Genomic DNA, 14606 nt, shown 5'->3' with positions numbered 1-14606 from the left:
ATCCCACGTCACCTTCCATATGAAGAGTGCTGCCTTCGGATGAAGTCCAGACCTCCAGATCCAAGTATAGACCGGCCCCGGCTCATGCTCCTACTGGATAACACGAGAGAGGTCTCCCAATCTAACACTAGCCCTGCACGAGATACCCCAAATCCTAACATCTGGCCTCGGATCCTCTCAGCATGGTGTACCCCGAACAACTGTCGTAGTCTAGCCTCGTTCCACTCTGTCCCTCCTGGTGCTAGGAGGTCCCACACCTGCAGCCCCTCCGCTGCCTCAGTATCAACCATGGTCGGCCAACACCTTAGGAGAAGGATATCCATCCACGGATCACCAGTCGCATCGATGCTCCGTCCATCGCCTATCAGCCACAGTGTTTGCCGACATAGTCGGTAAGTACCTCCCAATCTTGCGCCATGTGAAGGAGACTCTACGACCACTCTGTGCCACCTCTGAGCCTCCTCGACCATATCTAACTGCCATCACTTGACTCTAGAGCTCGTGTGGCTCTAACATGAATCGAACTACGTGACGAGCAATGAAAGCCTCGCGCCTCTCTAGGAGGGACCGCACCCCTAGACCATCCTCACTGGTGGAAAGGCAGACCTACTCCCAGGCCACTAGATGCACCCCATGGCCTCCATCGTGTGATCCCCACAAGAAGCTCTGAAGAAGTCGCTCGATCCTCAACAGAGTCGTCTTCAGTACTATAGTGTTGTCCATGAGATATACCAGCATGGACCCCAATATCGATCTGACCAGTGTCAATCTCTCCATCATGAATAGAGATGACGCCCTCCATCCCTCCAACCTATTCTGGACCCGCTACACCAGACCCGAGCACTCTGCCACTCGTAGTCTCCGGCCTGTGATGGGGACTTTCAGGTAGGTCAGTGTTCTCTCCTGCTCTGGTATCTGCAGCATCCTCCGGATCTCCTATCCGACTGTGCTCTCCATTCTAGGGCTGAAATGAATGGTTGACTTTAGAAAGTTCAGTCTCTATCCGGACGCCGTACAGTAACATGCCAACACCCTGCAGAGGACCAGTGCATCAGAAACCCGCGTCCTGGCCAGAACAAGACAATCGTCAGCGAAGAGTAAATGAAAAATAGGTCCAGCCCCTGGTGCTAGAACATATGCCTCCAGCTTTCGGCTGGCACACACAACTTGCAAAGCACGAGGCAAAATGTCAGCACAGATAATGAATAAGTATGGGGATAAGGGACATCCCTGACGTGTCCCCATGGTAGACTCGAAGAAAGATGACAGTGTGTCGTTGACTAAGATAGAGAACTAAGGCCCCCGGACACACCCTAGGATCCATCCAATCCATCGTATGTGGAAACCGTAAGGCTCCAGTGCCCGCCGAAGAAAACTCCACCTGATCCTATCGTAATCTCTCTCTACCGAGAGCGCGCCTCCTAGGTCTTCTTTCCTTTGCAACTCAGCAATCGCAGTCTCCACCCCCTCCAATCTCTGAAAAATGTTGCCCACAACCTCGCGGTTCCAACGATGAAGATGCTTCTTTGTCAACTCTAGTTTGCGCGAGACCTGTTGCATTGCATCCCCTCGCACCGGGACACGCCACGCATCGCAGACAATATCCCTAGACTGGGGTTATGATAGTCAAACCTTCTCAAAGTGGAAGGGGCGGTGATGACAAGGTCCCGATAAAGTGGAAATCAGTAGGGGACAATGGTCCGATGCAATCTAGGATAAATAACTAACTCGACAGATAGAAAATCGAAGGATCCAGTCTGGGGATGCAAAGACCCTATCTAATTGCTCCCAAACCTTAGCGCTGCCAGCCTGATTGTTGAACTAGGTAAACTGTGGTCCGAAAAAATCTAAGTCTACCACGCCATTTTGCGACACAAAATTGCAAAACTTCCTCCTGTCCACTCTATTCATGAAAGCTCCACCTCCCCTCTTGTCACTCGCACTCTAGATACAATTAAAATCACCAACTACCACCGTCGAGATACCTTGGGTGGCCAGAGGACTCTCCTAACCCTGTGATCTATGCTCCCATACACACCACACATCACCCACAAATCAGCATCAGGTTCCGACACGATCATAACTACCTGTTGGGGGAAGTTGTATAAAACATCAACTGTCGCTACCCCTCACCTCCACAGGATCAAAATGCCACCCGACAGCTCCCGAAAGTCGACTATATAGGTCTCCCAGTCCCTCCCCAGGCGCTATCTCAATTAGCCGATCCCATCGCCAGATAATCGAGTCTTACAAAGAAAATAGATCTCAGGACAGTGGACTTGCACTAACCACTTAAAGGAGGACATGAAAGATGGCTTGGCAACCCCCTGCAATTCCAGGCTAGGATCTTCATGGACCACAATCTACGTAGTCGGCCTCAGACTCATCCTCCTCCTGGGCCATAGGAGCTGCCTCAAGCTCATGGCTTAGGCCGCCTCGCTGCTCTTCCTCGTCTAATGCACTGGATACGACACGCATGACTGCCTCCCTGACTCGTTGCACGATAGTTGGGTGGTCCGTTTCTGCCTTGCCAGCCATAGCTTTGCCCGTTGAGCAATCACCACTGCCTCCCACGTGCGTGACTCCCTCATTGGGTGCCCCTACTAGCTGTGCCCCTACTGCACCCTCTTGTGGCGACAATGGCTCCCCTCCAAGTGCACCACAGGGTGGCCCCCGGCCTCGCACCCACCAAGGGTAGGCTCCAACTGGCCACCTAAGGTCGGGGTCGGAGAGCCGAATTGGAAGACCCCATCTGGGCCTCTCCCAAGGCCCTCACGTACGTCCCACGACTACGGCTCACTCAACATGCCCGGCGTGAGGAAGACCTGGCCTATGGGCAGGAGGGTCCCCAGCCCCGAATCCAGCCCCTGACAGGGTGGGCTGTACTGAAAAGGCCTTCCTGGCGCCTCCAAGGGCCTATCCGGGATCGACTCTTCCTGGGCCTGCAGGTCTGGCTCGGCCTAGGTCCCCTGGCCCGAGGCTGATTGGGCATGTGGGCCCAATGTGGCCTGGGCCTGTAGGCCCACAGAGGCCTGGGCCTGAGTGGCCTAGGCTCGCGGGCCCATCGTTTGCGGCGTGGCCTGGGCCTGAGAGGCCTGGGCTCATGGGCCCGCTGCTTGCGGTGTGGCCAGGGCCTACGACCCTGTCACAGGTTGGGCCAGTGGGCCTGGCGTAGTCTGGGTCCACATGGCCCGCTCGCCCTTGGCTCGTGGCGCACCCCCGCCGCATGGTGCGGCCACGGTGCCTGGCGCGCCCTGGGCCGCAGCCGCCGGCCCACATGCCCAGCACCCAACCCTCTGGGCCCGGGCGCGCTGGGCTGGCATAGTGGTAGCCCGCTGGCCCAATGCGAGGGTCGTGCGGGCCGGCTGGGCTGCCGTGCCTGGGCCCTGTAGCGGACTGAGGCCCGCGGGTGGCCTGGGCCGCTTGTTTGTTTGGGCGTGGGCCTCGCCCACCCCGTTGGGTCCCGGGTCCGCTTGCAAGGGGGCCGGGCTAACTCCCCGCTCGCCTCCCTTACTTGGCCCTGGGTCCACTAACTCGGCCAAGCCCCTCTCTGGCTCGTCGGCCGAGTCAATCCGGAGAGGGCCGAAGGGGGGCTTTTGGGTACAGCTCGTCCCCCCACCGGTTGGTGGCGACGGGCGGAGTGCAACCTTCGCTGGCTTTTGCCAGCCGTCAGTGTCTGCCGGAGACACTGGCGAGGTCGGGCGAGCCGTCGAAGATGGCGGACGAGTCGAGGATGACTCAGGCCCTAGTTGAGGCCCGGTCGTCTCCCTCGGCCGCGGCGGCCGGTTCTCCTGCGGGAGTCTCCGCCGCATCGCCACCATCCAAAGGCCATAGACTGGCCCTTGGGCCTCCTCCCCGGTGCTAGAAAGCGGCGGATCAGGCCCGCCCCCCGGGTCCACCACCACCGAGGGCAGGCCCTCCTCTGTTCGGGTCTTCCCCTAGATCAAGACCCCCAGTAAAAGGGGTTCGGTGGCGTCGACCGCCACCTTCACCCGAGTGAACCCCATCGCCCATCGTTGCTCGGTAACCCCATCCACCGCTATCGACCGGCCCACTCAGGCCGTGATGTGGAGGATGGTCGACGCCGACTAATACTACGGCGGCAGGCGGAGCCACTCCATCTTCGTTTTCACGGCGTCCTCCCCAGGCTCAATGTCCGAGACCTATGGGCCCATGGTGAGGAGCTGCCCCGCCACCACCCACAGGCCCTCGCTGAGGGCCCGGTCTCAGTCCTCCGTCAACCGAAACCTCAAGGCGAGGTAGTCGTCCGAGAGTGGGACGGCCACCACCTCCTTCAGCTTGGCCCGAGTAACCACGTCTTTGGCCACCCATTCCACCGGAATACGGCAGCCAAGGCTGTGAACTACCGTCGCCCGCCCTTCCGACTCCAGCCGAGCCGCCGCTATGAGTTCCTCCGGTAGTGTCAGGACTGCTGAAAAACAGTGGTTAAGCCGCTCCACCTCCGCGGCGGTGGGCCATTGAGTCACCCACGACCTCGGCCTCGACCAGGCATCGGAGCTCTCCCTATATCCGTTAGCCTTACTGTTGCCACTCGCCGCTCCCTCCATTACCTTCCCCGCCGACCGCTATGGTGGAGTTGCCGCCCTGCAAGGAAGAAGACTGTTAGTTAAGAAATGAGTCGCTGAGCTGATCGCGGAGCCCTAGCCGTCGTGCCGATCGCCCTCCACCGGGTGCCGCATGCTTGCCCCTTGGGGACTCTAACTGGCCTGGCTCGGTGCGATGCTGGTGCGCTCCTTCGCCTTGACCGGCGAAAACTAGCTGTTAGACCCCATAGATCCCCCCCCCCCCCCCCCCCCCCCCCCAATAATTTCTCTCTCTAGAAGCTAGCCGTTGACTGTTGCCGGTCTTGGAAACCGTCCACACCGCCAATTCCACACCGTCAAACCACCCCCCCTCCCTCCCTCATCTAGAATTTTTGGCCGACCGCCCTCGCGGAATTTGGTTTCGCAATTGCGCGTCCGGGTCATTCCTAAACTTTATGTTTTTGTTCCTCATGATTGGCCTATAAATATAGTCTTATTGAACCCAACGTACCTATGTAAATCTTCATTTGAGATTATCCAACCAATCTTCGTAATTCTTCCTCCCTCAGGATGGTTTGCATGATCTCTAGCAGCCAGATCCAAGGCGCTGGAATAGAGGAGTCCTACCCACTCATCATGAAGCTCCGATCTCTTGGCCTTGTCGACCCCTCTTCTCTCACTGTCGATGACTCCACCGGCCGTCACAAGCTCAGGCACGCGATCTCAAAGAATCCCGACTTCTCCTCCTCTGTAATCAGTTTCCTCAATCATGTCGTCATCATGCCATTGAGGTCCCTCAATGCCACCAAATGTGGTATCGAGAAGGTGCGCACCAGCCTTGACATCGTCCGAGAGAAGGCCACGAAGAAGAATAAGAACAAGAAGAAGAATGGAAGGAAGCCTAATAAGAAGTACATGGAGGTGGTGGCTAAGTTGAGGGCAGAATGGGAGCTGCTTGCAGTCGCAAGCCCGAACACCCAAGAGCTGCGATCAGCCTGCGAGCAACAGCTGGTGCTGTTGGAGAAGCTGAGTAGGAGAAAGCAAAATCTGGGGAAGAATCTGAGACGGGCCAAGAAGTGGCGGAAGGCTTGGAATGTCATCTACACGATGTCCTACATCGTGGCCATTGCCGGCTCAGTGGTGCTGGCAGCCCTTGGGGCACCTCCTGCAGCGACCGCTGCCACCACCGCGGCATCCAACACCATAAAATTAGCGGAGACATGGTTCAACTCACTGTGGGATGTGCACGAAAGCACCCTGAAGGCTGAAATGGAAGCCGTTGCAGCGATGGAAAAGAGTCGCTTTCTGGTGCATGAGTTTATGAGCATCCTGTCGCTGATGGAGATGGTGGAAATCGACGTTGGATCGATGCCAGGGAAGGAAAAGGAGGTTGTGGACGCAGTGGCGACGTTCGGGATTGGAAATATCAAGAATAAGATTGGGGTGATAGAGAAGAGTCTTGATGGATTGGAAGAGAAAGTGGATTGGTGCATCTCCGAGATACGGAAGGTGGCCGCAGATTTCCTGAAGATCATTACAGAAATCATTTAGCATCTTGGAACTCTGGCTCTCGTCCAACTTGTTACTCTATTAAGATCTGTACACATATTTCAGTTGTTGCTGAAGTTTCCTAGCGAAGGTAAAGCATCATCTCTTCCCAGGGCTTCAGATACTCTACAACCTCATTAAAAATTATGTACAATATTTCGGCAGGCTGCAAAAAAAACAAAAAAAAAAACCTCCAGTGTATTGCATGTTTGTAAAAATTATATGACCCATAAAGTTTGTGTTATATTTATATTGTAGAAATTTTCTAAAAATGAGATTAATTGAGAGCCTATGCATTCTACTAGGATTTTATTTTAATTTTTTTTTATTTCATTTGCTTTTCATATCCTAGTTTTGTTATGAGTTTTAGTTAAAAAGTTTCTTTATATGTCACATGAGGCAAAAATTGAACTTTGAAATGGTCGAGAATGGTGGGACATTAAAAAAATAAAATACATTTTTTCCCTATTAAAAAAGAGCATAAGGATATATTTTCTTATGTGACAAGTTTGGATGCAGTCCAAGTCCTCTAAAGTGCGACTTTTGCACTGCAAAATCATGTATTACTATCAAAAGCCACCACATCATTCATCTAGAAAATGGATGGTTCTTATTTATCCTAGAAGATATACACATATTTTTTATACACGATATGCTAGAGAGTTAATACGTCTCCAACATGGATGATGTGGTGGCTATCGACAATGATATTGCACTTGATAGTACAAAAATTGCACTGTAGAAAATTCTGTTTCTTTTGGATGCGAGCTTCTTTTAATATATTAGAGGATGTAGCCGGCATGTTGGATCTTAGCAGAGAGTTAAGGTAGCAGCTATGAGTTTCTCTATTATTTTATTTTATTTTATGCAAGTACATATCTTTGAAAACATAAAGGTAGGTTGGAGAGGTGCATCAGTAAAAATTTTTAGTATTTAATTTAATTAATTTTATCCCTAATACAAACATTTTGACATCGAAGGACCCTGCATGTAGTTTGCGACTTTTAAATCTAGAAAAAAGCTGGGCTCTTGTATAAAGAATCTTAGCATTTCATTAAGATAGTATAGGAATTAAACAATCAAGGACCAGCCTAGTGTGAACCTTGGTCACCTTGGTCTATCTGCTTTGCATTTTAGGAAAATCAAGAAATCATTGCAAAGATAACATGTGTCCACTAGACTTCATAAATTTGAAATTAAAAATTTCTTCCTCTATGGCTATTATGGCCTTTTGTTTTTTGGTGAATCGGTTGCTCACACTGCTCTAGCATGAGCACAGCCAGCTACATCAGAATCAAGCAAACTACGCAAAGCAAAAGGAACTGAAAACTGTTGAGTCCAGAGAAACTCTCCGGAATAGTGCGTGACGAAGGAGGCGACCAATCAGCAGTCTGGTTGCCTCTCGAAGAATATGCCTGACGTGGAGTCCGGCACTCCTGCAGCGTTCGACGAATTTCGCCCAGAACCGAGTGCCCCCCATCCTCCCGACCCTCCGCCCTGAGGCGCGCAATCAAGGAAGATGAATCCCCCTCCAAAATGATACAACTAGCCTGCAGAATATATCTCACATAGGAAAGCCCCTCCCATGCCGTCCTGAGCTCCACCCCAAAGTCGAGTACTTGAAAGAACGACATCCTCCTGCTGCAATCAGCCTAGCGCCATGATCTCTAATAACAAATGCCACTCCAGCCCGATCGTCACTGGCGGGCAAGCTCTCATTGAAATTCACCTTTAGATGGTCAGGGGGTGAGGGCTCCCATAAAACAAGAGCAAATTGGGTGCTATGATAGCGAAAAAGAGTCCCAGATGTCTCTAGCCATCACAGATAAATTAGACTCCACAACCTCAATGAACTCCACTGCCTGGAGGAGAGCCCGCTCTACAACAGACCTCAGAGGAGCCCTCCTATCCTCAAAGACTCTAGCATTCCTGTCCAAATAAATATGAACGCCAAGTAGACAGCAACAATACCCCACTCTACCATGCTTGGCGATTAAAGAGCAGACCTCACCTATCGTAGAAAGTCCACCACCGCAGAGCCGAGCCCCGGTAAGGGGAAGGATGCCCTCCGCCAAACCTGAGCTGCCCGTGGGCACTCAAATAACACATGGCTGACAGTCTCCACCAAATCGGGTGGTCCACACACAATGGAGAAACCCCAACCCCCCTTTTGGCCAGCATACTTATAGTCGGTAGACAATCCCAGACCGCCTTCCAGATGAACAATGCCACCCGAGGGTGAGCCCACAACCTCCAATCCACCTACCATCACCATGCCTGGATGACACAACTCCCATCAATGCATGTATGTCAGCTGACCTCACCCTAGCTGATCCAGTCGCCGCCCACACCTGCCTATCCAGCCCCCCTGAGGAATCAGAGTGGCGAGTACCTGCTCCGCTAACTGTGTCCCAAAAACCTCTCTGATCACAACCTCATCCCATCGGCCCTCACTAGGGACCATCAGATCACTGACTCTACGTCCGGCAAGCCTCGCAGCGTCGACCATCGTCGGCACCCTATGGAGGGGTAGCTTTACCAGCTACCTATCCTCCAGAATGTCAATGGACTGCCCATCACCAACCATCCACCTGATCATTGGAAGCACTAAGTAAGCAAAAGAACAAATCTTCCGCCATATAAAGGAATAGTGGCGCCCACTCTGGGGCTCCACCCGCATCGAATGGGCACCATACTTGTCCCTCAGCAGAGCGCACCACTAACTATCCAGCTCCAGAAAAAATTTGGCAGCTCGCCACGCTGCTAGAACCTCCCGCCTCGCCAACAGTGACAGAACCATCAAGCCCCTATGTCTGAGAGGCTGACAGACAACTTCCCATGCTACCAGATGAATGCCTCTCCTGCCCTCTCGTTTGCCCCACATAAAATCCCTGAAAAGCTACTCCAAAGCCCTTAAAAGAGATATCGACACCTGAGTATTCGCCAGCAAGTACACCGCAATCGAACTCTGGTCCGACCGCACCAGGATGATACGACCCATCATGGAGAGAGCATCTAACTGCCATCCCTCCAATCTGCGTCTGATACTCAACTCAAGCTCGGAGTAATTACTACGCCGCAAACGCCGGCCAGTGATGAGAACCCCAAGGTATCTCATTGTGCCCTCCTGCTCACCCATACCCAAGATCTCTCTAATGGAAGCCTTGGTCTGTAACTGGGTCCTTGGACTAAAACAGACAGTAGACTTGGCTCTGTTCACCAACTAATCTAAGAGCCTTCTTGATACTTTTTGATTCTAGTTTGAATCAAGAGGGCCTTCTCAAGGCATCAGATACTCCTAACCTCAGTTGAAATTATGCATAACATTTGACAGGCTGAAAAAAAATCCTCCTCGATTTATTGCAAGTTTGTAAGATTTATATAACCAATAAAAGTTAATTATATACTTAGATTTTTTTGGGTACAGAATTATATATTTAGATTGTAGAAATTTCCCAGAACTTGGGTTGAAGGGGTTTAAATATAGCTTTATCTTTTGCTTTTGCATTGTTTGTATGGGAACAAATTTTGTGAATCCTGATACGTATCTTTATAGCAAAATAGATCAATCGGCAAGGTACACATGTGAAAGTCTTTCTCAAAGAGAGAGAGAGAGAGAGAGAGAGAGAGAGAGAGAGCACTACAAAAGAAATAATATTTTTCGGCGCTTTTTAGAGTTGTTACCGATGCTTATACGCGTCGGTACTTTTTATGCCGACGCTTTCAAAAGTGTCGCAAACGCGTCGGGCAGGTGAGGGTGGGAGAGTTTCTTTCCGATGCATTTTGAAAGCATCAACATTACCTGACCCTATACTATCGCTTTTTAAAAGCATCGGCAAAGGCCCTTTTCCCGACGCTTTAAAGTGTCGGTATAGGCCACCCGGCATACCTATAACATTTGGTAATTACCGACGCTTTTAAAACGCGTCAGTATAGGCGTCCTGGTTTCGTTATTACCGACACTTTTAAGCGTCGGTATTGGCGTGACGGTTGTTATTGCCAATAGTGATTTTTTTTAAAAAAAAATTATAGAAGTAATTTTTAAATCTGTATACATTACTTTCCAACATAACAAATACACAACCTAAATCACATTGATAACAAAAGTCATATCACAAACAAAAAATTTTTATTAAAAAAATTTATATTATCATATTTGATTACATTGTACTTCAAAAATATTGAAAACATACATATCAAATTTCTAAAAAAAATCTATGATGTATCAGGGGTTGATAGCATCATCTCTACGAGTAGATGAAGTATCAGCAACCTACAGAAAAAAAAATACTTTAGAAAGTAAGAATATGAAAGTCATTACGCTCGTACAAGAATAAATTATAATTACATAAAATATTTAAATAGATTTAGTTATTTACCGGAGGGGCAAATTTCTGCAAAAAAGATGAAATATGGTCAAGCTGATCCTGCAAAGATTGTATCTTCAACTCATGGCTCTGCTTTATCTCCACCATATTAGTCTTATCTCTGCCTTATCTTCTCTATCTTTGTCTCATATATCTGCTTTATCTGTACTATCTCAATCTTCATACTACAAACTTCTACAGTGCTACTACCTTGTTTGGCATCTTGGGTATATCGGCTCACTGCAAACAACTGAGTGGGGGGCAACCCCAACGCCATAATCCCTCACTCGACCATAATGCTCTGGCCTATCAATTCGGCATAGATCTGAGCTTCGACGCGACTGGCCGTCTTGGATGATGATGACTCTCCGACGCGCTTTAAAATAAGAGATGTAACTCTTTCCTATATCTCTCTAAAAAAAACAGTCACATTAATATTTTAAAAAAAATAAAAATAATAAAAAAAATTTGAACAAATCAAAGATGAATACATACAACTATATCTCTCGACTCCTCTCAGATAAAGCTACCATCTCGGTGGGTATGAGTCATTCTATAAAACTCTACCTCACCAGGCTCCATCCCATGCTCTTCTATCTACACATACGAAGAGTATATTGGCAAACTATATATCATGATACGTGTTATATGTTAGTAAAGTTTCAAATAGTTTCAAAAGAACTTATGAATTCATCTCTACATCTCACATAACTCTTCGAGCCTGAAGTGTGAGAAACTGTTCTTTTGAACAAGCTCCCTTCACTGCTGAGGGTATACAGGGGCGGCCCAATATATTTGGAGGCCTAAGGCGGATTCAGTGAATGAGGCCTTTTTTTAATAATAAATTTTTTTAATAAGCATAAAATATTTAGAAAAAAGATATGAAAATAGATAGCCATCAAGTACATTATTTCAACAAAAATGCATATATGCAACAAAGACAGATAAAAAGCCTTGCCTTTTTAGTTTAATATAATTTTTGAATGGAAGCACGAAAAAGTAATTATGCTTAAGGAAGGGCAGATGAAACTGATTAAATAATTGAGATAATGCTTGGCAGTACTGTTTACCATGTCAAGCAAGAGTAGAGTAGGAAAAGGTAATCCCATGGCACTTCATGGTCAAGGTAAAGGAAAGAATTTGTTCGGAAAGGAACCTCTCTATAAGAGAAAGTAGGGGCATTATGGGAAATTCACTCCATCTAATTAATAAAAGTGCCATCCCACCATCTCCCCTTCAAGTGAGTGCCCAAGCAGCCACTGCAACATCACAGCACACTACAAGAAAAACAAGATTTGGCGACGCTTTTTAAGGCCTTTACCGACGCTTATAAGCGTCGGTCTGTTTCCTTTTGACGCTTTTAAAAGCGTCGCCAAAGGGTCGGCTATGTCAGAGTGGAAAAAAGAATTGCCGACGCTTCTAGAAAGCATCGCTAAGGTGGTTTTTAGCAACGTTTATTAGCGACGCTTTAAAGTATCGTTATAAATATTTTTTAAAAAAAAATATTTTAAAAAATATTTTGAATCAGAGCCTCGATTCCTCTCTAATTTCCTCTCCGCCTCTTTCATCGCATCCCTCAGATCCCACAGATGCCCCATGCTCACGCTCAGATCCAGCGGCTCCATTTGCACCACGTCGACCCCCTCGACGCCGGCGATCGCCTCGATCTCCGCCAGCCCCGCCGCCGTCTCCACCTGGCACATCACCAGCAGCTCCTCGTCAACCCGCGCCAGGTAGCCATCGTCGATGCCGTAGGCGGAGGCGTGCACCACTATGTCGGCGGACCCGCAGACGCCGCGCGGCGGGAAACGGTAGAATGAGACGGCGAGCTCGGCGACGCCGGGGGACTCGATCATGGGGAACATGAGGCCCTGGGGGCCGGATGGCCGGGGTGCGATCGCCTCTCGTTGCCATTGAAGCGGGCTCCGAAGAAGAAGGCGACAGAAAGGAGCCACGAGTCGCTGTGCACCGCCACCAGTGAGAGCCAATCCTTCCGGTTCATCCCGTCCCTCGCGAAGTTGATCCCGAGCGCCGGCTCGGGCAGCTCCGGCGGCACCTCCTCCGCCAGCAACGTCACCTCCTACATCCCTCCTGGATGCCCATACAAGCACAAGTTATCCTTCTCTACATCAAATCAACCCACACCCAAATCCCTCGATTCCAAGAACCAGATCCAACACCAAAACAACCCTGATGTCAAACTTCTACCGATCTTTACAAAAAAAAACAAAAAAAAAACTCACCCGGATCGCACATCGCATAGAACTCATCGACATCTGAGGGTAGAACAGATCCCAAGAAAATATGAGAAAACAACCAAACAAAAGTCGAAAAGATCAAGCAAAAGAGGGATTGGAAAGGGTTTGGTCCCTGTACCTCTATCTCTATGAAGCACTGGTAACCAATGTTTCTGGAGAGAGAGAGAGAGGATGAGGAATGAGTGAGAGAGATGTGGGTAATACTACTGGTTAAATAGATGCTTTCCGTTTTCTCTTCGATCTCTGAAATGGGTTGAGGGAGGAGGGATGAGAGAGAGGAGGGCGGTGGCCGGGTAGAGAGAGAGAGAGACAGGCGTGTGAGGGTGGCTTCCGACAGGGGGTTGTCTGGAGAGGGGTCGTTGGCTTCCGATGACGCTTTGTAGCGTTGTCTTAGGCCTCCGACTACACCGACGCTTATTAGCGTCGTCTTTTGCCGATGCATTTTACAAGCGTCGCCAACTTTAGACGTTAGACCGAAAATTGCCGACGCTTGTAAAAAGCGTCGGCAAAAAAGCATCGGTAAAACCGACTTTTTCTATAGTGGCACAGCAGCCATTCAACCCCCCCCCCCCCCCCTCCCTCCTTTTCTTTCTCTACCCTCCAAGAAGTCCATCTCCAATCCCCCTATCTTTCTTCCTGATGGCCCAGCTGGATCAGGAGTAATGTGAGGGAAGGAAAACCAAGACCAAAACCGAAAAAGAGAAGGGATGAAATATAAGAGTGGCTTCAGACGTGTATCAAGCCAACCAAATCCCTCCTCTTTCTTTCTCTCCACCCAAAACAAAACTACTATCCCCAACTTCCCAAATTGCCCCTTTGCAGGCTAGGAAACTCTCCACCTCCCTTCCAGCAAGGGGGAAGACTCATAGCCAGCTCCTGTTCCCGTTTTATATGGAGCCTTTGCTTCCTTTTGGTCAGCCTCCCGGAGGCCTTCCATTGGCCCGAGGCCTTAGGCGACCGCCTCGGTCGTCTAGGGCTCGGGCCGGCCCTGAAGGTATACATCAGGAGGACAAACACGAGCAACCTCCTCCTCTGTCATACCCTTGCGCTTGAAGTCCGTCTTCAACTTCGCCTTATATTCTTTTCATTTGTGGTTGAGGAACTTTAACACCCAATCATGGCTCTCTGTAAGAAGTACAAACTTAGCCTACAACAAGATACAGAATGTTATAATAATATTAAATCAAAATTAAAATTATGGTAGTAAGCAAATTAACATACGGGAGGTATCAATATTAGTTAAAAAAGAGATTCAATACATTATCTGAATAAGTCTAAGAAGCTCAACCTTATACGAAGGAAGCATTTCATTCCACTTCGTATAGTTGAGCGGACACAACTGACCTTTGCATGCAACCGATCCTAAAAAGCTTGATAAAAGACTTCTAGCCCTCTTGATGGCTGACCCAATTCGTTGCATCGGATGATGATCTTGTCACCCTCACGAAGCTGCAACATCCTTTGCCTGAGTGGGTCCCCGTCTTGTCCTCACCATCCCTTGTCCATCTATTAAAATTAAATAAAATATGCCTTAAAAAATTGAAGACAAATATGAACTTAAAGTATGAACTTTAAATTGAATTACCCTAGATCTGGAGGTCATCCATAACATCCACTCCTGGGTAATCAGCAAGAGGCTCGCGCTGAGATCCAGACTCGTGCTGCTGGTGCTCACAAGGCTGCTGGAATGTAGGGACTGATCAAAAAAAGATCCCACCTGAGAATGCTGGAACTTTACATCTCTAAATCGTTTTCCTCGGGGCATGTTGTTACCCGGTATGCACAAAAAAGAATCAATATTAGTTAAATGATAAATATATACTAAATGAATTGCTAATAAAAGAGAACACAATAATTCATTCAACGTATACATCATAAATTGTACTTAC

General features: G+C 49.0%; 2 protein-coding genes across 2 annotated transcripts; one reads left to right on the top strand and one right to left on the bottom strand.

The window, feature by feature from the left end:
* The first annotated feature begins 5114 nt into the window (after positions 1–5114).
* LOC103696703 (UPF0496 protein 1-like) lies at positions 5115–6095 on the top strand. Its single transcript, XM_039130651.1, has one exon. The coding sequence runs from the start codon at positions 5115–5117 to the stop codon at positions 6093–6095; it is 981 nt and encodes a 326-aa protein (XP_038986579.1).
* A 1778-nt stretch (positions 6096–7873) lies between these two features.
* Positions 7874–12315, bottom strand: LOC120112247 (2-keto-3-deoxy-L-rhamnonate aldolase-like). The gene is made up of 3 exons (XM_039131116.1): positions 12047–12315; positions 8639–8683; positions 7874–8021 (listed from the first exon to the last, which is right to left on the bottom strand). Exons 1-3 carry the CDS (start codon positions 12313–12315, stop codon positions 7874–7876), a joined length of 462 nt encoding a protein of 153 aa, XP_038987044.1.
* Positions 12316–14606: the final 2291 nt, after the last annotated feature.

This window comes from Phoenix dactylifera, chromosome 10, assembly GCF_009389715.1.
Source record: "Phoenix dactylifera cultivar Barhee BC4 chromosome 10, palm_55x_up_171113_PBpolish2nd_filt_p, whole genome shotgun sequence".
NCBI lineage: Eukaryota > Viridiplantae > Streptophyta > Magnoliopsida > Arecales > Arecaceae > Phoenix > Phoenix dactylifera.
This window is presented reverse-complemented; position numbering and strand designations above follow the sequence as displayed.

Bases quoted from the DNA above. Each gene is read 5' to 3' on its own strand.
- LOC120112247 (XM_039131116.1), bottom strand. From the start codon at position 12,315: ATGATCGAGTCCCCCGGCGTCGCCGAGCTCGCCGTCTCATTCTACCGT. The intron at 8,684-12,046 runs GTGGGATCTGAG...TCCAATGATCAG, and splicing joins AGCGTGAGCATGGGGCATCT to GTGGATGGTTGGTGATGGGC. The intron at 8,022-8,638 runs GTAGCTGGTAAA...TTATTTGGACAG, and splicing joins ATTGACATTCTGGAGGATAG to GAATGCTAGAGTCTTTGAGG.
- LOC103696703 (XM_039130651.1), top strand. From the start codon at position 5,115: ATGGTTTGCATGATCTCTAGCAGCCAGATCCAAGGCGCTGGAATAGAG.